Source organism: Poecilia mexicana, unplaced genomic scaffold (assembly GCF_051168715.1).
Source record: "Poecilia mexicana isolate PSO_F unplaced genomic scaffold, ASM5116871v1 scaffold_23, whole genome shotgun sequence".
Classification (NCBI taxonomy): domain Eukaryota; kingdom Metazoa; phylum Chordata; class Actinopteri; order Cyprinodontiformes; family Poeciliidae; genus Poecilia; species Poecilia mexicana.
In genome coordinates this window covers 18752812-18779529 of record NW_028263392.1, presented here as the reverse complement: position 1 = coordinate 18779529, position 26718 = coordinate 18752812, and the positions used below count along the sequence as shown (strand labels likewise).

The window sequence follows — 26718 nt, the reverse complement described above, 5'->3', positions numbered from 1 at the left end:
GCCATGCACTTACTTTGCTGAGGTGAGACCTTTGCCGATGATCCAACGTCCCATCCCCTCTGAGGACAGGTGAAGACACCTCAGAGAGCGAGCTGCTTGGGTTAGTAGCAGCCTGCTGGTGAGGGGGGGAGAAGGTGTTGTAGAGCGCCAAGGACCCATGAGACGGGGAGGTGGAGATGGAGCGTGCCACAGCATGCTCAGAGATGTTTCCCATGGTCTTTGTGCTGGGCAGGGTGCCGTAATGTCCCACTGCTAAGAACATGGCAACCACAAGTCACAGCAAATTCAAAATTTCTGATTAAATTACAAAATAAAGTTGACTGTTATAAATGTTAATTGAAAAAAAAAAAAAAAACAGCTGAGATATCTCTCTAAGGCTACATTTACACTGCAGGCTTCAACACTCAATTCTAATTTTTTGTGAAATCTTAACTTTTTGCATTCACACTTCCAAATATATGCAACTTGTATGTGATCGATTGCATGAACTGCAAGTGACCTGAGGGCGCAGTAATGCCACACGCAGTGAGCACGCTCAGTGTTTAGGCAACCGCCATAAAAAAAAGAAGAAGTGCTCAGTGTTTGCAGAAGTAAACACAGAGGCTAATGGTGGAGCATATCTAACGATTTCAAAGTTGTTATCCAACCGGAGCCAGGTAATTAACAACTAAATGCTCAATATGGTAGTTTTTCTACTGTTCTGTTGTTGTTTGTTTTCTGCTGAAAATTTTCTTTTTGAAGTTTTAAAAATTACAGCGGGTGCAGTGGCAAGGGAAAATAACACTGATGTCCAAATCAACTTTAAACCACTTTTATTATGCTTTTCCTAGCTCTGTGTCAGCTTTACTTTACAGGCAGACTCATTGCCATGGCAACTGGCAGAACACCTCCGGTAACCCACACAGGAGAGAGTAATATACATCAATGGATTTCTTTTTATCGCTGCTAAAAGACCATGAGCCATTTCTCCCTGTAGTTCTAGACTCATTCATTTATTTTGGCAGCATTTACCCAGAATGCTTTGGTCCACTTCCTACTTTTGGAGCGGTCTCCGGTCCGCTTGGTGTTCACATGCATTCAAACCGGAAGAATTCACTTCAACCCAGCTGAGACCGAGGTTTTTAGATGGACCAGAAATCGTTTTTTCATTCATTTTTATTAGAGTGTGATTGTGTATTCACACCTCCTCAAACGAACTGAACCTTCTGGTACAGTTTGATTGAAGTGGACTAAACAGGCCGGTGTGAATGCACATCAAACTTTTTAAATTCAGCTTGTAAAAAAAATTGAAAACCATTATTCCTTTCAGTTTCACAATAATGCACATGAAATCTCAATAAATAAAACGGAGTTTGTGCTTGAAAAGTGACAAAAAGCAAAAATAATTGGAGCGGTATGAACATTTGCTAGGGCATGAGGTATACCTGCTGGTTGTGCCAAGCTCTGCCTGGAGAAGGCCTGCCTCTGCTGCCACTCATACAGCTGCCACATGGTATCGTCTCTCATTGATCGCCTTTTTTCCGCTGTGCTGATAGTGGAGGAGACTGGCCGGAGGGCCCGATCGTAAACAGAACCTGCTACGCTACAGATGCTATCAGGCCTCATCATGCTGTTGCGGGGCAGTGTGCGGTAACCCTCTGGGAAGCAGGGGACGATCTGTGTCCTGTGGCTAGGCATGTTCCTGGGCAATGTCTGGTATGACATAACACTGAAAGAGACGACAGGGAGGATGTGTGGAGGTATGTTTTTGCTCCAGAGTAAAACTCTTATTGTCTTAAAAAGAGACAAAAATAAGAGTAACTCATAATAATAATCTGATAACAAATTAGAATAATCTAATTTGTAACTCAGTAGCAGGTTACTTGAAATGCATGTGGAAAATGTTCAAGGGTAAACATGCTTTCAGCTTCCAGTTTTGCTGTTAAAGCATTACCCTCTAACTCTGTGTGTTTATGCGCATCTTTTATATGGCTATTTCAGGACAACCAGTCCTTGCTTTTGTTTAGTCCAAGAAACATGCTGAAATACAACATTTTTAACAAATGTGTCCTTTCTAAGTTTAGCCTAAATGAAGTTGCTGAGAGTGAGGTTTGGCCATCCTGCTGGAAAAAAAAAACTTTTCAACCATACTTTGATTAATCAATAGGCCTCTTAGAAATGATGGATTTTCAGTTTTACCTTTCAGCTACCTTTACCCATTCTTTAAGTAGAAGACATTAATGTTATAAATATCATTATTGGCTTAAGGTTATTACATTGATTTCATGCAAGCTGAGTATGTACACATGCAGTACATAATCCTAGGAAAATGTGCTTAGCAGATAAAGCATTAAACATGGCCACATTTTTATAAATACATTAGTAATAAGACTACTACCATAAAATTCACACCTGATATACAAACAAATAAACAAATCCGACCACATTTGTAGTTTTGGACCCATGAAGAAAAGCAGCTGCAAAAAGTCATGGAAAACTAAGAAACCAGGTGAAATCTGTCAACATTTAGAAAACAATCCTGTCTCTGATCAGCTGCTGAAACCCAACCACCTCCTTGTGACAGCCCCGCTCTCCATGCAAACTTATTGTGTATCTGAATTTCTTGGTGTGTTTATTTATGCAGGAACCAGTGCTACTCAACTTCCATGAGCTGCTGTTCTAAACGATTTCTGCAAGGTAGGTCAGATCGGTAGCACAGACAGTCAGTCAGAGAGCAAATTTTGAGGAGCAATTGTTTGAAGCCATGAGTAATAGTGAAATATTAAACTCCTTCCCATTAGAGCAGACATGATAACAATATTAGATAACAAATTAGAATAATCTAATTTGTAATGATAGTTTGCATTGTTGGTAAAATTAACTGAATTAGAATAACAGTCTAGAAGAAATCATCTAATTTCACTCTCTTCTGATCTGAAATTAGGAACACATTAAACCAGTCTTACATAAAGCAGCTCAACACAGGGGCCCACAAATGGCCCAACATCAATGATTCCATCCATTTTTGGAACAGGCTTTAAACTGGTATTGGATTCAGTTCTGCATTGGACCCATTAAGGTGGGCCTAAATATGGCAGAATATGGCCTAAATACAGATTAAAGTGATTTGAACCTTATTTTTATTCAGATTGTAGTAGTTCCCCAAACACAGCAGTTTCTGGACATGATTAAAAAAGGCAGAAAACTGTTTTACTGTTTAATTAGAGAAGAGAGGAAGTAGTTCAGTTCTGCTTGCTTGACTTAAGCCAGCTGTATGTAAATGTAAATGTACTGTGGAATCCAGTGTGTTTCGGTTCAGTTAAAAAATAAAAAAGGTGAGTTACACACAAACTCTGACTAATCATCAGTACAGCAGGTGTTCAAATTAGCTAACCTGTGACCTAAATAAAGTGTTATATTAGCGGTAGCTAATATAACACTGTAGAGCAATCACTTATTAATAATTGCAAACAAACATAAAGCCTAAAAACATTAAACTGCAACGGACTGACATTTCTGTTCTTTGTGTGTGTGAGGGATTTACCCCCTCCCTAACAGATGCTGTTTTTTGTGTACTTTATATATTCTAATTTATTTGGGTAAATGTATTGTGTTTGAGGAAGTAATTTGATTTATTTACTTGTTTTAATCATCTCTTCTCTTTGAGGTCACCGGGTCATGTGTTGCCATGGAAGCGCGCCCATGAGCAGTGCTGACAAGGACCTGGTGTTACCAATCGGCCTCATTGGGAAAATCCGTTTTCTGAGAGGGAGGAGAGATGTATTTTTGATTTTGTTTGGATCCAGATTGTTTTTTTTGTTTCTAGTTTTGTTTGAGTTAATTGTAACTGTTGTTACCCAATAGTCAGCCACGCCCATACCTCCCCTCAGATTCCAGCAGACTGACTATTGCCCAGCTCTCCAACTAATGGGTCCAAAAAGCCTCTAACTCCTCAGTATTACAACGGCTGAGAGTGTAGAGGACATTTTGTTTAAGCTGGGAGCGAGAAAGATGCGTCTAGACTCTAACTACCTTCAGATCCAGAAGTTATGACCCTTTACAGTTACTGGAACAGTCACTTGAGTAGCCCGCAACTGCCTGTTTTCAGAAACCACTTCTGTTAACGGTAGCTCTTTCTCTATTATTAATGTGCACTTGTTACAGTCTAGATAATTTTAGAGACTCGGCACGAATCCCAAAGTCATTATTTTACCAACACCAAAGAAACGTCTGAAGCCCCCTAATTACTAGGATCATGTACATTGTAACTCAATCAGAAGAATTAACTCTTAAATGTCTCAATTAATGTAACTGTCCACAGCATCAATCAGACTTTAATATTTTATTAGCAAGCTTTAGTAGGGGAAAATGACAAACAGCTTCTTCAATCAATAAATCAAGAAATTTATATATATATATATATATATATATATATATATATATATATATATATATATATTTCTGCTTTTATTTTTAATTCAGCTTTGATCCTAAATATACACCCTCATTTTCAAATAAAATAAAAAATAGTTTTGATTTATAGAAAATGTATTCAATTACTTGCAAAAATACCCAACTATTAGCTGTTTTTGTAGTAGTGCAAGAAAAGTATTTACTTTTCATCTTTAGCACAAGCTTTCAGTCGATGTCATTTTATGCTACAATTTGCTTAAGACAAACAGTTCAAATCTTTAGTTTCAATTAAATGCATAATGTATAAAGACGCCATTTAAAAGCCTTACCTTCGCGTGTCATCATCCAGTTCTCTTGTTCGGTGAACTCGAACCCTCGGCTCCAGGTGTTGCATGGAATTGGCGCTGGGTATGCCAAAGTCTGGCTCATGAACTGGAGCTGGGGACTGCAGAGGAATCCTGGCCACAGTGTTCTCTGCTGTTATCTGACCGCAGTCCCCAGGCTGTTCTCCAGGCCTGTTCATTTGCAGAGGTTTTTGGACGTTGACATTTGCCTGGTTCTGGCGCGATGCAGTCACTGCTGCTGCAATGGCAGCTGCCTGAGCAGGCTGGAGCTTAATGCTGTTGATATTATTTGAAGGCCTTTCTGAACTTGGATCTCTCTGGAAGAAGTACTTTTCCCCAGCCCGAATTGTAGCATACTTCTCTGGGTTTGTAACACTAGCATATTTATTCCCCTCTCGTAGTGTGCTGTACTTCCTTACTTCCTTTAGATTGCCGTATTTATCCACAATTTGTATGGTACCATATTTGTTTCCTGTGTCTCTCATGGTGCTGTATCTTTCCGTTTCCTTTAATGATAACTGCCTCTTTACTTCCTTCTGAGGAACATAAATTTGCCCATCTTTCTGGAGCATGTGTCTATCTCCAACTTTTTGCAGAGCATACTTTTCTCCATCTTTTGTAAGTAGAAACTTTTCACCATCTTTGGAAGGAGCATATTTATCCTCTGTTGGTGTCACTGTATACTTATTATTCACTTTTTGAACAGCATAATTCTCCACATCTTTTTGCAGTGAGTATTTCTCCCCATCCTTTCGCAGCAGGTATCGCTCCCCGTCTTTGTGAAGGAGGTATCTATCTCCGTCCTTCTGAAGCATGTAGCTAACTCCATCTTTCTTTAATGAGTACTTTTCTCCGTCTCTCTGTAGGGTGTAATACTCTCTCTCCTTCTGGCTATTCTGTTTTTCAATGTCTTTCAAGCGTTTTTCATCGGCCCGTGAAAGTGAATGTTGTCTTACAGGTTCTCTGTTCCGTTCATTGTTCTGGATCTCAGGCTGCGTAAGGGCAGTGTGGTTCAACAAGTTGTTCCATTGCTGAGGTGTCTGCTGCTCCATGTTCAGCTTGTCTAGCCTGTGTTCAAAAGGCAGAGTTAGTTTCCAATATAAGGAAAGAAAAACTGAGGCAAAATAAAAAGAGAAGATTTATAACAGATCCCTGTCTTGACTTATTTGTAATGCTATGTTGGGTAACACTTTATTTGACGGGGTGTGAATAAGACTGGCATGTCACTGTCATAAACGTGACGACACCTGTGATGAACATGAAGGAGTCTTCATGAATATTTATGACTGTTGTCATAAAGTATCATTCGGTAAATTATGACACTTTTAATACAAAGTTGACATTTTTCAAAATGTCTTTGTTATGACAACTTGACATTAACCAAGAAATCGTGATCTGTCATAAATTTGTTATAAAAATATTCCCGATTAAACTTTAAAAATGATGTAGGTAAGAGATAATATTAATGACAATGTAATAAGACTTAATGACATCGTCATAACTGGTGTTACTTGTTTCACTTGATGTAAGAGGAATTTGTAATGACTGTTTTTAAAGCTTAATGAAATCTTTATTGTTGGTCCTAGTTGTTCCGCTTTATTTCAGGTAGGGAGAAATAATTACTGTTTTGTTAATGATTTTGACAGTCTAATAACACTTAATGACATTATTATGACTACTATTATGACATGTTATGTCATGTTTATAACATAACACCTTAATGTCAGTCTTATTCATACCCCGTCAAATAAAGATAACTTGGGTAGACAGTCAGGTTAAGGAGATGATATTATGAAACAATTTGGGTTTTAAAAAATAGCATAGCAGAAAAATCTAAGATTTTTGAGGTGACAAGAAAAGGTAAATTGTTGTGAGGGATCTATTATGCAATTGGTCAACTTCATCAATTTAAAAATACTTGCATAATCCCAAAGGCCATTTAATGTTGTGGTAACTCATTATCTAAGGTTCTTCAAAGATTTATTGTAGATGCTGGTGGCTGTGGGCAGCAAGGACCTCCTGAGGAGATCTGCATTACAGTCTGTATTACTACAGTTCTGAAGAATCCTCTGAATGAAGACACTGTTGTTGTATGACAGCCTCACGAGGAAGATTCATGAAGAGCATGGTTGGGGTTACCCGTGAATTTCTTGATTTTATGAGACTTTTTATGTCCCTGGTTCTGATGCTGCTGCCCCAACAGATGACAGCAGAAGAGATGACACTCAACAACAGACTGATAGAAGATACACAGCATCTTATAATTATTTCTATTTTACTTGGTTTTATAAAATTGATTGCAGTTGGAGTTTTGATTGACAGTAAAACTATTACATTTTTCTGTGAGTTTTAGATCAAATAATCAATCTAAACTATCTAACACTTGCTTTAAACACTGAAAGATGTTGGATTCATTAAGAAGTCCAGTCTGCTCTGTCCCTTTTTGTCGAAGCTTCACTGTTGCGTCTCCAGTCTGTTGTCCATGTGAACATTAAGGGATTTATATTTCTGTACTTCCTCTCCTGTGATGGAAGTGACCTTGGCATAAAGAAGTTATGGTCTAGACAGGAAAAAACTTTGAATAGAAACTTGCTGAGAATGGATCAAAGCTCCTCCAAGCATAATGCATGTAAAGTGTGCTTGTTACTGACCTTTTGACCGGCTCAGTGTGGACGAGTGCAGCGTCTGTCATGACTTTCATCCAAGACTCCATCTCCTTTGAGGTGTCTGTGCAGAAGTAATATGTCCGCATGTTGGGGTGAGTGGCCTGACAGTGGTGGAAAGAGCAAAGAGTAGATGGTTATAAGCAGACTCTGAGGCAATATTGACTGAAAAGAGTTAATGTGCATTCTTCTGTTCTTCACATGGGAAATAGAATAGAATAGATAAGCAAAATCAACTGGACTTGATTTTGCTTATCAGTACTAGATTTGTAAATGTAGCCAGAGCATTTACACTGACATGGTCATTTAATCAATAATATCACTTTTCATCTGCATGCTGATGTCAGACATATTGGAAACTGTTTGGAAAAAAGTAGCAATTAACATTTTACTGTTAATTAACATACGAAGTATCCCACATCAGTTCATCTGTTGCTCTGTCGGTCGTGGCAGATGGCCCCTTCCACTCAGTTAGGTTTTAGTTCTGCTGGAGGTTTCTTCCTGTTAAACGGGAGTTTTTCCTCTCCACTGTCGCTACGTTCATGTTTGGTATGAGGGATTGATGCAAAGTCAAAAACACAATGCATGCAATTGTTGCTATCAATGACTTGATGCATAGACTTACAAGAGTTTCCTTGCAAGCAAACCCATCAACACTCTTGATGGGTTTGCTTTGACAGAAAACTTTTGAACCAATGCAAATAATAAGCTTGCTTACTGTTTAATAATTAGAAATAACAGGAATGCATGTGTGTTTCAATTGGAATTACTTATCTGTAAAGTCCCTCCAGATAACATTTGTTGTGAAATGTTTCACTTTAAACAGATGTTAATGAAAAAGTGAATTGAAATGTTTGTTTTTCAATTAGTTGCATAAAATGTCTGCAAAATAATAGTTGGCCAATAGATATTCTTAGATATTTTCCTAAAAAAGCTAAGACCTCACTTTTACTTTCTTAGACATTCAGGTTTGAGGTTGATTAACATTTTGGATCAAACAACATTTAGAAGAGTTTACCTTGAAGGCATATTTCTTACTGATGTGATCATCCACAGACAGCATGGAAATGTGAAAACTGGGCAGCAGGATACTTCCCAGAATGCTGTCCTCCTTTTCATCTGCAGAAATGACAAAGGAAAGTTTGACATAATTCAGCAAGACATTTAAACATGAAGTGACTGTCTAAACCTGAACCTCTCTGAAGTGGTTTGTCTATCAAACATGAAGGTTGAGGTGTATAAACGTTGCCTTTAGATGTCAGTGATTAATGATTTCCTCTTTTTTGGTTGTCTAACATTTGCATATTTAAACATGTCTGTTTTTGACATGAGTCTTGCTGGTCAAAAACAACATGCTTAGTGAAATGCAACAATTTCAACCCTAAACATTCAAATTGTTTCAAAAGTATTCATAAAAACAGTATGCCCATGCTTTATTGGGTTCAGCACACCAACGACTCCCTGCCTGTCCGCCTGCTTCAGAACATGATATGTCACCCAGGTCAACATTCACTGTGGATACCCCCTAATAGCCATTACTGGAATTTTCTCAACAGATGGAAATCTTATCAAGGATGGAATAAAGAGAGCAGCCCCTTTAATATCTTCTTTCTTCCTCACTCCTTTCCTCAAACGACCAGACTCATCAATGCAACAATTGAAAAAATGTCCTGAAACCTGGTGCTTTAAAGAAAACAATGCAGCAGTATAACCAGATGCAGATCCTCCCAGCTTCTACTTTATGGTTGTAAAATAACCAGCAAGGTGGTGGACTTACTGCCTGATGTTTGGAAGAAATACAGAGCAGCAAATAAAGAAAACTTTTGTGAAATTGTTTTTCTTTTAGAACAAACTTAACAACCTGATAAAAAAAAGTCTGGTTTGGTTCTGGTTCTGGTTCTGGGGGAGACTGTGGAACTGTGATTTTCATAAAATCAAGAAAATGATGGGCAACTCTGACCATCCTCTTCATCAGACTGTCATACAACAGCAGAGTATCTTCAGTCAGAAGCCTTTTAATACAGACTGCTTTAGGATATGCATCATGTTCACAGCCATAAGTCTCTACAGCAATGCATTAAAGAACCTTGAATAATACGACATACAACATTTAATTTTGGGATCAAAAGGAATGATCTGAATTGAAATGAACGTTACGGTCTGGTCCATGTTCTTTAAATCAGGCCTCAGGGTTTGCTGCTTTGATTTGAACTCATTACAGTGGAGGATTTAAAGACTTTAAACTATAATTTTCAAGAATAAACAGTCCGTAAAAAATACAAAGGCAGAACTCCATGTTTAGACTTAATGCACTGACTGCAGTAAACAATCCATTTATTCTCAACATGAGAATAAATGGATTGTTTATTGTTTAGATGGTTTCATTATATGATCCAAGCTGTGATGGAACTGGAGCTGTTTCATTGTTATGATGGGCAGGAGACAGAGATAAACTCTGAGCCCTGAGCTCAGCTACAGAACCTGCTTTCTGACACAGACCCCCACTCTAACCAAATACTAAGTCTTTTCAAGGTTCAAGTTCTTCTTCCACAGCTTCATGCCTGTGCTGTCCTAACGGAGTCAAAGGTTGCACAAGGTCAGACAGTTAAACGTTTAGAAATTACTCCAACACCCACAAAGGTTCAAGGTTCAAGTTCAAGTCCCAAGTGTAAAAGTCCAAGTCAAGTCAAAATTCTCTGAAAATGTGTTCAAGTCAAGTCTAAAGTCATAATATCAGTGACTCATGTCTGACTTGAGTCCAAGTCCCAAGTTCCCACCTCTGTGACATACTATATACTGTTTTAAATCTGACTTAGTGTACCTACTGAGGTAATCAGACAGTGACAGTCTGCTCTGGAAGGAATGGAAAGAATGACCTTTCTAAAAACTGAAGCTAAATGTGGAACCTGCTAGAATGTGTGTATGGAGCTTCAGCAGCACGCATGCTTAGAACTTTGATAAATGGCTTTAGTTGTTCAAATGCCAGCTTTGATCATCAGTGCATCATCTCACTTTGCTACAGTGCATGTAAATCTAGTTGTTGATTTTAACAAGATGAGATTTACTGTGGCAGGGACACTCATCGTCTTTCCCCCCAGGGGAGGAATAAATGCAGAGGCTCCAAATTCTGCTGGCATCTCTTAGAATCAAGTGATCCAACAAGTAGGAGAAAAATGAAAATAAGAGGTGGTTCATTGTTAGGTAGACAAGGGTGCTGTCCTTCTTGAGGTTGTCTCACCTCTCGCTTCTCTAGCTTTCAAAACCAATAAACATCCAATCCGTCCTTGTGTTTGTCATCAAAATGGCAGCTGATTGCATTTTGGGAGCAACTAATTTGTCACTTTAGAAAGATGGAAAATCTCCTTTTAAGTGTTTAGTAGAAATGAAGGATGGACAGATAGACTTTGTGAAGAGAAGGTTCTTCAATTAATGTGGCCCTGCAGCATGGGAACGATTCCTTAAACCACATGTGTCAAACTCAAGGCCCGCGGGCCACATGTGGCCCGCCATGCCATTTTATGTGGCCCTCCCAGCATTTTTATAGGCCGATGATCGACTTAAAATACGTTTTGAGCACGAATTGACTACAAACTACATTTCCCACAATGCATTCCGATTGTTACCAGCCAACATTACCGCTTCTCGCCACTAGAGAGCAGCAGAGTCACCTTAAGCTACTTATTGATTTTCCCAGTGAATAAAACTGAGACATCGACAAGCTAACATCAAAACGTCCAAGAAAAGAAACATCGACTTACAAGTAAGACTGAATGAAGATGTGTGTGAGTTGGTGTCAGGGCGGCAGGTGGCGCTAGACTTTTTTGTTATCCGACAACATAAAAAATAAAATAAAAATCGGTCATGTACTATTTTTATCCGTGAAATTACACTCATATTAACATCGGCTATTTAGTCGCATTTTATGTGGTTTAGCTAATATTTACCGTGAATCCAGATCCCATCACAAATTAAGCAGATAAATGTATCTACATCTAAGCGACTTCACTTAAATTAATGTCACTTCACCCGCTGGGGTCTGAACGCACTTCCTCCTGGTTCCTGGTCTGCAGAAAACTCCGCCGCGTCCGCAGTGGTTGAGCAGCGGACTGCGCATGTTACAGTCTAATTAACTTTTGCATCGTCATTTATTTCCTCAAGATAAACTGCCGGCTCATCATATGGATTAACACAACGTTGCATTCTCTTTAGCTTTCTCTGGTCTGCAATGGAGACTTGAATTCAACGCTCCATTTCAACCAAAGGTTTGTAATGCGCTTCCTAACCAGAAGCTCCAAAGCGTCCGGTCCAGAACTCTTCAACACGCTGTCAGCTCCCGGTCAGAAAGACGCATTTAGTTCAGAGACCATGAGATGATATTCAGAAAGGATTTTTTTTATTAATTGATTTCAGCTGCCTCTGAGACTAAATCTTTACGTAAAGTCTATAATGTCTGCCCATGTGATTGTTTTTATTATTTGTTTGCTTACCTTTAAACACTGATTTAAATATTGTAATTTTTAAACTAAGCAGTAATTTTACATCCATGGAAACTCAAATGTAATATTTAAAATTTCAATACATTAAATCAGTTATTTAACAATATGAGGTGGTGTTTAATTTATTTTTAGCATTGTATTTTTATATATTAATGCTAGGGCTGTTTTCCAGAGCTCCCATCTGCAGCTTTAGATGGTTCCTTCTCTAACACACCTGGACCATTGACTCATTATAAGCCTCTACAGAACTGAATGAGGGAAGTCAACCTTTTGTCTGGGGTGTTTTAGCAGGGATGCACTCCTGATTTGTACCGTCAATGTGGCCCGTTGAGGGTGGCCAATATGCTGAAGTGGCCCTCGGTGAAATTGAGTTTGACATCCCTGCCTTAAACTGTAATAGTCCTTGTTAGAATGACCTTAGTTTAGTAATAAAAACACTATTTTTATTCTAATGATAAAATATCCCATTTTGTTATCATCTTGTTACATTGTGGTATTAAATCCAACCATTGGACTGCAGCTGGGGCAAAGCTTAGAATTTGTTAAAAATCATTAACATGTTTTGCATCTTAGTATTTGTATGCGCCAGCAGAAAGTAGTGCAGGAAGAAGTAAGCAGGATGGAAAATAACATGATTTTCAGCACTTCTTCGCAAATAATTTGCAAGGTATGGTGTGTATTTCTATGCTTCTGCTACCACCATATGAAGGGTTTCCCCCAGAAAACTTGCTAAGCCCAGTGGTCGGGGCATCGAGGCGGCCCACCGTGTTTTTGTATTAAAAGATGTTAAGTTGACAGGAAATGTAAAAGTATTACTGTGTAATTTTATGTTATGGGAAAAGATCTCCAGTGAATGCTATTTAAACCCACAACTAGTCTAAAAACAACAAATTTGCACTTCTGTTTAATTCAAATTAAGTCAGCGGCTCCATCAGGCCCCCAAGGGCTTCAGGGGCCCCATAAACGCTAATATATTAAAACAGACCACAGATACATAAATGTAACACTTGTTTATTGAGATTATCAATGCTGTTAAATTTGATTCAATTGTTTAGGCATAGATAAATTAAATGATTTTAAATTGTTTAACATTTAAATACAAGATTTTAAGGAGCTGGCAAGTTTACTTTGTAAAACCTCAAAGAACAATATTCATAGTTAGATTGTTTTGTTACCATAGCAACAATCTGATGCTGTGAGTTTAATCTTTGAATTTACAAATACAAATTAGTAAACTGCAATTGTAACTTATTGCTTTTTAGGCTGGCCAATTAAACTACTCCCTTCTCCAATATTTCACTAAATCTAACACAGAAGCTGTTAGAGGTGCTGATATTTTTAGCAACAAAAGGGGCCCCTAAGTCAAATTCTGCTCAAGGCCTCATACAGCCTTGGACCGGCCCGCATGATGAGGTAATCTGCTGCACTGCGCAGAGATGAGCAACAAACAGGAGATTTAATTCAATGCTGCTAATGTGGCTTTAGTAGCTCTTTCATTTCGTGTCTGTTGAGTTTTTAATCATCACAGAAAGTATTCTGGTTGGTCGAGTTTATGGGAGAGTTTCTCAGATCTCTGTGCGGCCGCGCGCATTACATTAACTCTAAGTAGACGACGCATTTGATATGGTTTGATGCATCGTGTAACTGGAAAAATAATACTAAAAATAATAATAAAATAATGTAAAATCAGCGTTATGCGTGACTCCAAGGAGAGCGTTAAAGCTCCTCACCGGGCTGAACCTGCATGATCAGGTTAGCGCTGCTCGTTATCCACAAACACTCCGGCCAACAGGGACCACAGACATAAACTCTACAGGGAAGACGGACACAGAGCCACGCTGGGCAGCGTGTTGAGATGTAAACGCTGCATATAATTGTTCGTTCACAAAGATTAATCATTCTCACCGCTCCACAAGGCGCCTCTGAATTCGCTACAAGTTATTCCTGCGGTTCACATTGGGCTGCGCAACCAGAGCTAACGCGGCGGGTCTTCAACTCTTACCTAGATTCTCCAGAGGATCATAATTCCTCACAGTAAGTTGATGTAAATATCCATACAGGTCAGCCTGTGTCCAGTTTGAGTGAAAGGAGGCGCGCGCGATCCCGCTGAGGTAAAGCAGCGGCAGCGCGCGAGGCAAAGCGCAGAGGTGTGATTGGTCCGCGCTGTCAGCTTTAAATGCATAAACTATAAACCTATCTATTATAAACCTATCCTTTAGGAATAAATCTGCTCTGCTAGTGAAATGCTAAGAGCAAAAGAGACGCTCGCAGCCCGGCTTTAAAAAAAAACCCAAACGATTTTTTTATTTATTTACTTTTTTATTTTCCTAGAAACATAAACAATTAACGCTTAGCCTGGCGGTGGGGCTAGTAAAGCATGGCGGCCGCCAGGCTTATAATACACTGGGGAAAACCCTGATATATCACTACTGGAGATCTTCTCCATGAGACAGAGTCTTAGTGAAGAACATAACATAGAACATAACCCTGCTTTAAACTTTTCCACAACGTCTGCTGGGTCCCTTGGTCTCTAATGTTCTCCAACAGACCTCTGAGACCAGAACCAGAACAGCTGAATTTAGATCCAGATGGTATTATACAGCTGGACTCTGTGTAAAAACCATTAAAACACAGTGTGTGGTTGTAACATGACAAAATGTGAACACACTTAAGGTGTCTCTGCATGACACAGTAGCCTCTTCCAGCATGCTCTGTGTGTGTGTGTGTGTGTGTGTGTGTGTCTGTGTCTGTGTGTGACCTTGTATTTGACAAAGTATAAGGCCTATTTGTCCAACAATGTTGTGAGGACTGACTGCTTTTTAAGGCCCCATAGAGGAAGTGCTATTTAATCAATTAAGGTTAAGCTACAGAAATGAAGGGAAATCAATCCCAAGCTGTGAAGACAGAAAAACATACTGTGTGTGCATTCGTGCGCGCGTGTGTGTGTGTGTGTGTGTTTGTTCTCACCACGGTAGTAGAAGAGGCACATGTCAGACAGCACAAACCACCTCTTCTTCCACAGCTTCATGCCTGTGCTGTCCTAAAGGAGTCAAAGGTTGTACAAGATCAGACAGTTAAAGATTAGAAATTACTCCAACACCCACAAACACACACCATTTTCTCTCTTCACTCTGTGTCCATTCTGATGGGTTTAACTTAGCAATTTCCCTCTTATCCTCCTTTATTTTGTTTGCATGGAGCTGAGGACCAGATCCTCTGCTCTGTGCTACACCTGTCACCACTACAGCAACAGGTATTTACCAAGAGTCACACTCAGCCATTCATGTTGAGGATATGGCCTCTGGGTAAATCCTCCTGACATTTCAATATGGAGTTTTACCTGTTGGTGGAGGGAGGTTGGGGATGCTTTGAAGTGAATTGAGTGCCATCTCAGAGGAAAAATAGGGACAGAGGCAGAGCTAATGACTGCACATATAGTTGGAGCAAGTTGAATTGTGTTCTGCAAGGCTGTCCTTAAGGGAGTAAGTTGCTGAAACAGTGAGCTTGAAATATCTTACTGTGACAGGGTGGAAAGGTAGCAAGACAATGAACCAATGCACAGGCTAGTTTAACAACAGAACTCAGGATTCAGTACGTTCAGTTTGGACTCTTTATATACAGAACTGAACCAAACTTTCCTCATTCTTTCTTTGCAACTACATGTGAAATGCACTACATGTTTATGTTGTATGTTACGTTTTACACTGTTTATGTTGAAAAACCAGTACCTGTTTATAAAGCCAGTTTCTCTTGACCACAGGGGCATTAAGGTTCCTCTTGATGGAGTTGGATCTCTTGCCAAAATTGTGGACTTTTTTGGATGACCTAGAAGGCTTCGAAAGCACAAAAATGAAAGTGAATAATTAATACATACATGTTCTTACAGACTAAAGGCCAAAATTTACTGAAATTGAGATTAATATTTCTGTAGTTGATGGTGCTCACAAATAGGGTCAGGCTTGAGTGCAAACTCCTTAAGATCTTTAATAATATGTCAGACTTAGACTAGAATAAGTCACATCATAATAGAAAGTGGACACAATGAGAAAGATTTCACTTCCTTTTTAATCTGCAGCTTGAAAAATCTCTACTTCTATAAATTCATATTCATATTATGCTTTTAAAAAAAGAACATGTTTTCACTATTAAGACAGAGGAAGGTGAGGGAAGGTTCCCTACCACCTTTGCTTCCTCATTTCATGCCATCATTAAGTGCCCATAAGAAGCAGAATATATGAACCTTTTTTAATCGGTGAACTTACATCAATCAAATTAAAGTTACAATGATTTTAATGTGACATAATGTTGCTCTTATGAATGAAATATATTGAGCTGTAACACCAGCAAATCCATAAAGTGTTTGAAGTAAAGTCACAACCCAAAGTAGCTTTCATAGCTGATAAAAAGCACCAACAGAGACAGATAAATGTGTCACTTCAAAGGAAAGATATTCTACATCTTTCCTGTATGTCAGCTTAGTAATGCAGGTGACAGGAGCAGATGTGCTTTAGGGTTAAACTTAGATGAAAGGAAATTGTGAATCCCGTTTTATTTAACACATCACCATATACTGAGGATCTGTTGTACTGTTCAGTTTTGATTCTATTGTTTTAGTCTTAACAGTAACTAACTCTTAGCAACAGATAAAAGAAAAACTCAGAGACAACCCAGTTACTCCCTCTCTTCTATTGACATGAACAATTCAGTATTGTTCATGTCAAATATTACAGAAATTGATGACATTGACATTTGAAGAAAATCCAGGGACTATATCAGTTTATTTAAAACAAGATTAGGTTAGAAATGCACAATTAACTTCTTCTAAGTGCTGCAAATACTGCAGAGTAAATATTGTGTGAAAGGCAATACCCTCGTAGATGAGGTGGTGGTGACAGCAGTGACAGTGGTAGCTGGGCTGCCAGGGAAGGTGCTGTAATCTGAGCCGCCAGTATAGTTAGAGGCCTCACTCATGATGCTCATGGGACGCTCGTTCTTGTCAGTGCTGCTTTCCTGCTCTGCTGAAGCCTTTGGAGCTGGTCTGAAAAGAGGCACAAGACAGAAAGTGCATTTGAACATGTTCTGAAAAAATGTTTAAAATATATCCTACACACTGACAACTATTGTGGTTGATAAAGTTATCATTTGTAGAATGTTATGTGAGGAGAGCAAGCATAGAAAAATAAATAATTATTATACCTGCTTCAGATCAGTTATCCTTGAGTTCAAGGCAAGCTTAAAAATATGAAATGCCACGTCTTTGTTATAAAGAACGTTGTTCGCCAAGATTCGGATTCAGTTTACAAATCTAAACATGCTTTTTTTTTTATTTGCTGTTTTATAAAATAGGGATTAATCTCGGATCTTTGGAACCGTGTGAGATTGAATGTACCCAAAGTTGGGCTCAAATTGTGAAAATAAACTCAGATGCTCTGAGGACAAGTTCTGTTTTCTGTTGTGTTCCAACATGTCCATATATCGCCTAATTTTATTATTAAAACAGATAAGACTAAAGACTGGGATAAAGCCAGATGGTAGTCCTGCTAGCAATTGAGCATCTCTAGCCTTTGATGCGAAATTATTATTATTAATAACAATGATAATAAAAATACTTTATTGAACTAGCATGCAACAAAAAAGGGGGGAGGGGGGTCAGTGTTGGGTATTGTGGACACTTGGCCTCATACACAACAACCCAAAGCAGACTGTTACTGAAACATTTCTATCACAACATGAATCATCTTTTTTTATTTTTATATTTTTTAGAAGTTCTAGCTACACTGATTCTTTACTGGGACTGGACAACATGAACCAGTCTTCCCACATTAGATTCTTGGGTAAGATGTGGTTGGCCAGGACTCTGTCATTCATTTTCTGATTTCCCATTCTTTAACCATTTGGTGCAGCTTCTTACTGATAAAGATCTAAATACTTTTGTTTGTTTGTTGCTTTTTTGCTTCCCACCCTTTAGCAACATAGACATGTTGCTAAAGGGTGCTACTTAATATAACCTGGTTACCATCAGGTGACACAGAAACAAATTAATCAAGATAAAGCTTTATGATCTTTTAGAGCTCATAAAACTGTGGCTGACTGGTGTTTGTGCTGTGACTGGTCACACTACCAAGTTGACAGGATTGCTGCCAATCTTTAAGTCTTCATTTGCCTGCAAAATAACCCAGGACTGTTGTAAACCAATTACCCAGCACCTTGACCTCATCACAAAGGGCCTGCTTCGTTCTCTTAATGAAATTCTCACTGCTGGGACCATTTAAAAGTAAGCAGAGCAAAGTGAAAGACAAGGACGTCTGGCGTGGACAAACATGAACAAAGACGTATGTGTGTGCCAGAGGGTTAAGCTATAAATAAAGGCAAAGAAAGCAGAAATCCAGAGTGGAGGACGGAGATGGTGCCTGAATCCAGCAATTATTCTGTGATTGATGACTTGGACATATGCTTCCATTTTTAATCAATTACTTTTCAACATGGTCTGACAAACTACAAAAAATCTATTGCTTTTTGGCCCTAACTGAGTAGAGGGACAATGTTTGAAGAAGACGATACAAGATGCCTAATGCGATTAAAACAACCAAGTGACAGCTTTGCCTACAAGTTGGAGGTCAATGGAATTTAGGCAGATTGCATCAACAATGAGAGCAAATATATATATATATATATATATATATATATATATATATATATATATATATATATATATATATATATACACTCTTCATTATTATAAAGATCAAAATAAAAACATGCTGGAACATTAATACCAAATGTTGATCTATATGTGTGTTCCCAGTAATATTTTTGCAGATGCTCCTGCTTGTCTTCTGATAGGTTAAATGTGTGAGCCAAGACCAAGGCCTTCAAATGTGCTTGGCATTAAAGATGTTGCCTGCTGCAGGTTGGAGATTAATGGTGACAGCGAGAAAGAGTTAAAGTGTCAAGGCTGCTAGAGAAGCTGGAGCTACAGCAGCACTTTCAGTTAGCTAAAGAATTACCTGATGAATCTTTCAGTGTAATGGTGAACAAACTTTCCTATATTCAGTCTGGATGTAGGGAAGGAGGGAGAGATAAACAAAAATCATATGAATCAATTGGTGACTACTGGAAACAGACACACACGTTACATGAAATATTTAAGCACAAATTGGCATTCTCTTGAACAGAGGTCTGCAATGGACTGGCAACCTGTCCAAGGTGACCCCGCCTCTCACCCTTTCTTTGCTGGAGATGGGCTCCAGCACACCTCCTGACCCCAGAAAATGAATGGATGAACAGAGGTGTTTTAATGTTTTCGGGGCGACTGTGGCTGTGTGAGTAGAGTAGTCGTCTTGCGATCTTCCACATGTTGATGGGCAAGGCACTTAACCCCAAATTGCCTACCGATCTGTGTATCGGTGTATAAATGTGTGTGTGAAGGGCTGAATGTGACTCTAGTGTAAAGCACTTTGAGTGGTCAAAAATGATTGGAAAAGCGCTATATAAGTTCAGTCCATTTACCATTTTAACACGCACACGAGTCAGAGGGCGTAACGAAACCCCATGGTGCAACGATAGTGAGGGCCGGAGCGTGCCAGCTGAGGTGGGATCCTGGGCCCCTCCGCGGTACGGGCGCACCACCGGCCCATCTCGCCCAAACTGTCAGGGAGGCGGAGCATGAGCGTGTGTGATAGGACCCAAAAGATGGTGAACTATGCCTGGGCAGGAAACTCTGGTGGAGGCTATAAAAGTTCAGTCCATTTCCATTTACCATTTTAATGTTTTCCTGCAAATGTCCACATTATTCATTTAAAGTGATGGTAATCATCTATTTACAGTCCCAGACATGACCTGAACTTTCCATCAACCAGACACTCTGCAGCAGCCAATCTATTACTTTTCTGCACAATTCTCGTGAGTCTTTGTTTCCTGGCTTGTCTGTTGTACAAATGAAAGGAAGATGTGTTAATAATAGGACAAAGGCAATATAAAAGAAAGGGAAAAAACTGGTTTATGAAAGGCTCATATCTGGCCTCTAAACCTCTTTGGATTGGGTACAGAAATTACATTCACTACAAAACTGAACACAAATTTATTAATGTATGTAATAAATTAGAGATAGACATAGGCTACATTAACACTGCAGCCTGAAGTGACTCAAATCCATTTCTTTGCTCTTATGTGATCAGTATCTGTATCCATCTGACCTGAACGTCATTTATCCTCAACAAACATCACTACTTTATCCTGATACATGCAAGAAGGAAGAAAAACAACAGTCATGGTGGACCATAATGAGCATTAAGTTGTTAAAGTGCTGGTTAACTCATTTTCAGCTTCTCTTTGCTGACTCCTCCCATTTGATCCAGTCAAACTCCATTTAACCCCGTTACATCCCGTCTCTCCCTGGTTTACCCTGCTGGCTTTTTCCATTGAATTTATGTTTTTGCTCTGCTCTGGTTCCCTGCTGTTCCCTGTGATTTTTATTCGTTTTTATCATTTTCATTCAACTTTAGCTCCATGGTTTGCTGCTGTCTCTCTGCAACTGGACCCTCTTTAAAACTACACATCATGACATCATTACATTTATCTGCAGTCATCGGTGGCCATGCTTATCAGTCTGCTCATTCATGGCAGGCTCTGCTGTGGGTGAAGAGCTGCAGTGCAGCACAGAGCAACTTGGTAAACATCACAGTTATAAAGAATTTAATTCTAGTTTACTGACCTTGGTTCTATGAAGTCCCAAAGTCCTAGTTTGTAAATATTTTCAAACTGACAGATGTCTGGTGTTTTCTCATCTGCTTTTAAAGTTTTTTTAGATTGGGGGATGATATGAGGTCTTATATCATCACTTTGGATTATCAGAAAAGTTGTATTTAAGTAGTTTCTTGATACATCAGGTCTGACAGCAATATCAGGTCTGGATTTTATGAAAGTTAATCCCAATATTGGGTCAATTCAAGGGATAGGTATTTCACATAGGGGCCAGATCGACTTTGAAAAGTGCTTTTAATATTTATTCAGGCTTTCTTTTTCTGGTGGGAATTTTTTTGATGATCTGAAATATTACAGCTATTGTGTGAAGAAAATCTCATCGTATATATCTCATAGTGTATGTAGAGGACTTTGAGAAATTCCTGCTGAGACAAAATTTCTGTTTTGAAGAATAATACACACTACATGTAGTGCGTCATTTCATGCTGTTTAAAGCTACTGAGTTTTTATGTTATTTAAGTGAAGTAACAGATTGGGCTAAATCTTAAATACCTCTGGTTTTGGCCTGGACAAAATCTCTGTAATATGTGACCATCACTAAACAAAACATCTATGAACCCTTTTTGAGCTCCGCTCAGCAGGCACCCCTCATAAGATAGAGTCATACACATTCTGTCTTGTTTGTTTTTTTGCTACTTATGACTTATGTGTTGTAATAAACTTTTTGTCACAAAGGCCAAGGCCTGAGATCATGCAGGTTTGAAAATTAGCAATCCTGCAAATCACATGGAAAGTACACATTACAGCCCATCAGACCTTCATCTTCAAGCATGTTGTGTGGTGGAACAAGTTCAAATTCCCATTAGCAGGTGAACACCAATGAAACACTTTTCATTAATCATGACTTTTTCCACCTACATTCTGCTTAACTGGGTTAAAAATATAAATAACACAACTGATTCACATGACATCCACATCCACAGAGAGGCACAGTGGTGTTTTCAACAAGGAGAGGTAAGAGCAAAGAGATAATTGGGATGGGAGTTGAATTGGGTGTGTGTATGTGAAAACAATGAGTGAGTCACAAATGGAGTGAGAAAATTGTTCCCACAGTGAACTTGTTAGCAGTCGAAATGAAAAGTGTTGGTAATGTTTTGGTCATGTGTGTAAGATAATCAGAGCTGCATGGCTTATAGATGAAAACATTATTTTAGAGGTGTGATGTGTAATCACAGATTTGTTCTATTTTGCTTGTTGTGTAGGATTTACTTGTATATTTCTTTTACAATATCATCTTCCTGAATTTTATTTATTTTCATTGTTTACTGGTTATCCTTGAGAGGCAGAACACACTCTATATTGTCAAAAGTATCCGCTCACCTGCCTCGACTCACATATGAGCTTAAGTAACATCCTAATCAATAATCCATAGGGTTTAATATAAAGTTGGTCCACCCTCTGTAGCTAGAACAGCTTCTGCTCTTCTGGGACGGCTTCCACAAGCATTAGAAATGTGTTTATGGGGATTTTTGACCATTATTCCAGAAGTGCATTTGTGAGGTCTGATACTGATGTTGGACGAGAAGGCCTGGCTCTCAGTCTCAGCTCTAATTCATCGCAAAGGTGTTATATTGGGTTGAGGTCAGGACTCTGTGCAGGCCAGTCAAGTTCATTCACACCAGACTCTTCCATCCATGTCTTTATGGACCTTGCTTTGTGCTCTGGTACACACTCATATTCAGCCCAGCTCCAACTGTTCCCACAAAGTTAGGATCCTGGAATTATCCAAAATGTCTTGTTTTGCTGAAGCATTCCGAGATCCTTTCACTGAAACTAAAGGGTGAAGCCCAGCTCCTGAAAACCAACTCCTTCCACCAAACTTGCCACAATGCAGTCAGACATGTACTGTTCTCCTGGCAACCACCAAACCCAGACTCGTCCATCAGATTGCTTTATGGCTTGGATGTAGCTGGTCACCATGGAAACCCATTCCATGAAGCTGTCTGTGCACTGTTCTTGAAGGCCACATGAAGTTTGGAAGCCTGTAGTGATCGACTCTGCAGAAAGCTGGCGACCTCTTCACTATGCGCTTCAGCATCTGATGACCCCGCTCCATCGCTTACGTGGCCTACCACTTTGTGGCTGAGTTGCTGTCGTTCCCAAACACTTCCATCTTTTTATAATACAGCTGACAGTTGACTGTGGAATATTTAGGAGTGAGGAAATTTCACGACAGGTGGCGTCCTGTCACAGTTCCACACTGTTATTCACTGAGCTCCTGAGAACGATCCGTTCTTTCACAAATGTTTGTAAAACAGTCTGCATGCCAAGGTGCTTAATTTTATAACCTGTGGCCATGGAAGTGATTGGAACACCTGATTCTGATCATTTGGATGGGTGAGCAAATACTTTTGGCAATATAGTGTAGATTTTCTTTGAAGCTGTGTGAGGAGAACTGAAAGGATACCCATTCAGCAGTGAGTCATTTTACTGATGATGAAATTAAGCATATTAAAGGTGCAGCAAAGAACTTAAAAAGTTACAATCAGACAGACCAAAAGACCATCAAAATCAAAGATATTACTTAATATTTAGCTAGAGCAATAACTTGGAATTTTTTTATGCGACACAAGTAAAGTGTAAGAATTGGAGTAGCGCAGTTGAGGATTGTTTTGTAGGGGTGCACAGATTTATCAGCCTGCCGACTTAATGGTGCTGATTTCCTTAATTTTGTGAGAACAGTGATCGGCTGATACTGTCGGGAAAAGTCGAGATCATCCCACTTCCCCATGCTGGAGATTTTAGTTTAATAGTAACAATAAATAAAGTTATCTTTAAAACTAATTACACAGGTGACATCAAGACCCAACAGTAGAGTCAGACGGTAATAAAATTAATCTGGTTGTTATTGTGCCCTGCAAACTTTGCTTTAATTCTACTCTTTTCTATTTAATCATAAAAAAAGTCATGGAACAGGAAGAGCAGGTTTCCTGAAGAAAGGGGAAGTTTCCAGCCTGCATGTGAATAAAAATAGTTCAGAGTGCTCATTATTTCAATGCATTAAAGGTTTAAAGAATAAAATCTAAACATTTTGAGTAATTGGATAAAACCCAGAGTAAAATACTTAAATTAATAATAATAACTTAGAATTAAACCAATAATTAATATTGGTTTAACCAATGTTTGATGTTGGTTTGATTATAAGAATATTTACACTTATTCTTAAACTTGTGGAAGTACTTACAGATGAAACAAGTAACTGTAACTTTGGTATCAAATAATTAGAATAATGGATTATTCTTGGTTTCTTTTCAGAAATGTCTGTAATAACTCACATAATAAGAGTAACTAATAAGTAATGGTTATTATTATATTATAAGTGAATGTTAAATCAGAGAAACTAAAAGGTTATAAATGTGATTTTGACATTGAACTTAAAATGCTGTAAAATGTGTAACTGTAACTAAAGGTCACTGAAGATGTGTTGGAGGTTGATGGTAGGTGAAAAGTCAGGGGAAAAGAGGAACTGATGGGAGAGCAGAGGTGACCAACGCCTTAGGTCATTAGAACAGACATCAGGTCATAATGTCTCCAAGACGACAGTGATGGATATGAAATTATCTGTCCGGTAGTCGGCCAGTGAGACAGGCATAGCAACAAAGCTAGCCAATGCAAACGCACCAAAAGGGTGGATAATCTCTATAAAAGGTGGGTCCAAAGAAGAACATTTGGTTGGATCCTTCAGGCAGCTTTGAGCCAAGATCGATATGGACAAAGAACTCTGCAGCTGAAGAAGAGCCGGGGCCACAGAGCCGAAGACTGTTCTGCATATGGGGACCAACCCGTTAGCCCCGCAACATGTGGCTTCAAATTGCACTTCTCTCATCAGCTGGGTTCGGACCACAAAGACAAAGACCAAGGCAAAGATGAAGATAAAGACAAAGAACAAAGGCAAAGAGGACAAACTGGTGCGTTCCTTCCATGAGATCAGCTCGTCTACATCTCAATGGACCAGAAAGATCATGAGATGAGGAGACCTGTAGGGACATCTGCCCTCATTGATCAGCGCTGTGAGCCTCCTGCTGCTTTAACACCTTCTTCATCATCAGGCCAGTTCTGGGGTTCAAGATGCCAAACTCTGTCCGTCTCTCTCAAAGTTTCCCTTTTTTAGTTCACAGTATCAGCATTAGGGAAAGATAGATTAGATTATTGATTTTACTTATTTGATTATTTCTGTTACTAATTTAAGCTGTACTGACCCTTGCAAAATTACCTTACTAATAAAATAATTAGCATTAAGAAAATCTAAAAGATGTTGTGGACATTCAGTTAATGAGTCACCTTAAAGTTATTTGATGGTTGTAAAATAGCTATGAAGTTTGATTCTGGGAGGAGAAAGTGGAAAATGTTTTATAGGTTGCTTTTAGCCAAAACTAAAACAACACCCTTGGGACTCGCCCGAGTCACTAAAACCAACCTGGTTCAGTAACAAGTGCAAGTTGTAATAAGAGAAAGAGCGACCGTTAACAGGTGTGCTCTGTGAAACTAGCTGATTGCGGGCTGCTCGATCTGGCTAGTTCACAGGGTGAAGAAGGGTGGGACATCTGGATGGAGGTCGTTAGAAACCAGGCTAGTCTTTCTCGACGCCAGCTTAAACAGAGTTTACTTCAGTTCTGGACAGGGTAAATCCCGGCAGATTTAGGAAACTCAATTCACGCGTTAGTTGGAGAGCGGGTAGCACATCTCCCTCCTCTCAGAAGGGGAAGTAGAGAGAGAGAAGGGGAGGGGAGTATTGTTTGAGAAGTGTTATTGCACAACAATACTTACATGTGAAGCTGATCTTATCTTCCTCAGTAAAGGGCTAAAGATCACCCACTGTCCTCTTCTGCTCTGCTGTGGAGAGGTTTGACTGACAGACCGGCCCACTAGGTCACATCTGCACATTTGCAGTAAGCAATAGTCACACCACTGTTGCAAACTCAGTGACTTTCTTGCTATATTTAGCAACATTTCAGACAAAAGAAAATTGGTATCGGCCAAAACTGGAATCAGAATGTCAGGATTTTTAAAGATTGTAATTGGCGATTGTATAGAAAACCACAATCGGTGCATCAATGCCTTACGAGTGATAACTAGCACTCATAAGGCATTGCAGAGAACATAACCAATGTTCTTTTGGGGACTCTGGAGTTTTTAATGAATTTTCTCCTCCTTTGGCACATTCTGTCAATCTCTAAAGTCACCTCTTATCACCACTATGCAGATGATGTTCAGTTGTACACCTCTTTTCACTAAAATTAAATGTCTAAGGTTTATCGTTTAAGGCAGTGGTCTCCAACCTTTTTATTACCGGAAAATACTTGGAAAATTTTGCTGCGGCCGGGTGGGGTGGCGGTGAACCGTCAGATAAGGCTTCTGCTTTATCTGGTGTTCCCGCTAAATCCTGAATATACCTAATTTGCGTTGTGTTGGCCATTTTATCGCAGCCTGTGGGGTTTTCCCTGACTGGGAACGAGAATACAACCTGCTGAATGTGACAGGTAGCCAATCAGAAAGCGCGGTGACGTAAGAACAGAGGGGAATCCCAAACAGCTGATATATCGCGCAACTGTGAGTCCAGTGGATATCAGAGATGATATGTGGAAATGTTTAATATTATGTGTAAAGGTCATTATTATGTATGTTTATGTTTATTCAGTTAAAAATGTTAACTATGAGAAAACATAACTCACCTCCAAATCATAGTGCAGCAAATAGAGCGGCTGCTCCCTCTGTCTTTTATCCACCGCCTTTTCTTTTTGTTACGTCTTTTATCTCTTAAAATGACTCCACAAACTGTCACTATTGAACTACATCGTCATCCGTGTTTGGTCATTCTAAATTCCCGTATGCTATGTTGGGGGTTTTACTGGACTATCCTCTGGAATCGGTTCGTGTGGTTTGTTGCTCCTGCCTTGGACACATGAACCGATCAAACCTGTTGGACTTTTATCAGCTCTGTGGTCACAGAGATTTGGAGAATCGGCCGACAATTCTTAATTCTTGCCGTCTAAACCAGACTTAAGACTCACAAGCTCTACTCATCTCCTGTCGACCACTGCCCAAACGCTCTCTGACTCT

General features: G+C 39.2%; 1 protein-coding gene across 4 annotated transcripts in view; it reads right to left on the bottom strand.

The window, feature by feature from the left end:
• LOC106909250 (pleckstrin homology domain-containing family A member 5-like) overlaps positions 1–26718 on the bottom strand; it is a 143690-nt gene that overhangs the window by 48105 nt on the left and 68867 nt on the right. For 2 of the 4 annotated variants that reach the window (XM_088003256.1, XM_088003258.1), the window contains exons 5-12: positions 16765–16933; positions 15624–15728; positions 14863–14935; positions 8418–8518; positions 7388–7503; positions 4722–5804; positions 1425–1708; positions 14–252 (exon numbers count right to left, since the gene is read on the bottom strand). In XM_088003256.1, the coding sequence (XP_087859382.1) occupies positions 14–252; positions 1425–1708; positions 4722–5804; positions 7388–7503; positions 8418–8518; positions 14863–14935; positions 15624–15728; positions 16765–16933 (2170 nt within the window). Of the gene's footprint in view, positions 1–13; positions 253–1424; positions 1709–4721; positions 5805–7387; positions 7504–8417; positions 8519–14862; positions 14936–15623; positions 15729–16764; positions 16934–18902; positions 18951–26718 lie in introns of all 4 variants that reach the window. The other 2 variants (XM_088003259.1, XM_088003257.1) reach the window with 2 other exon arrangements.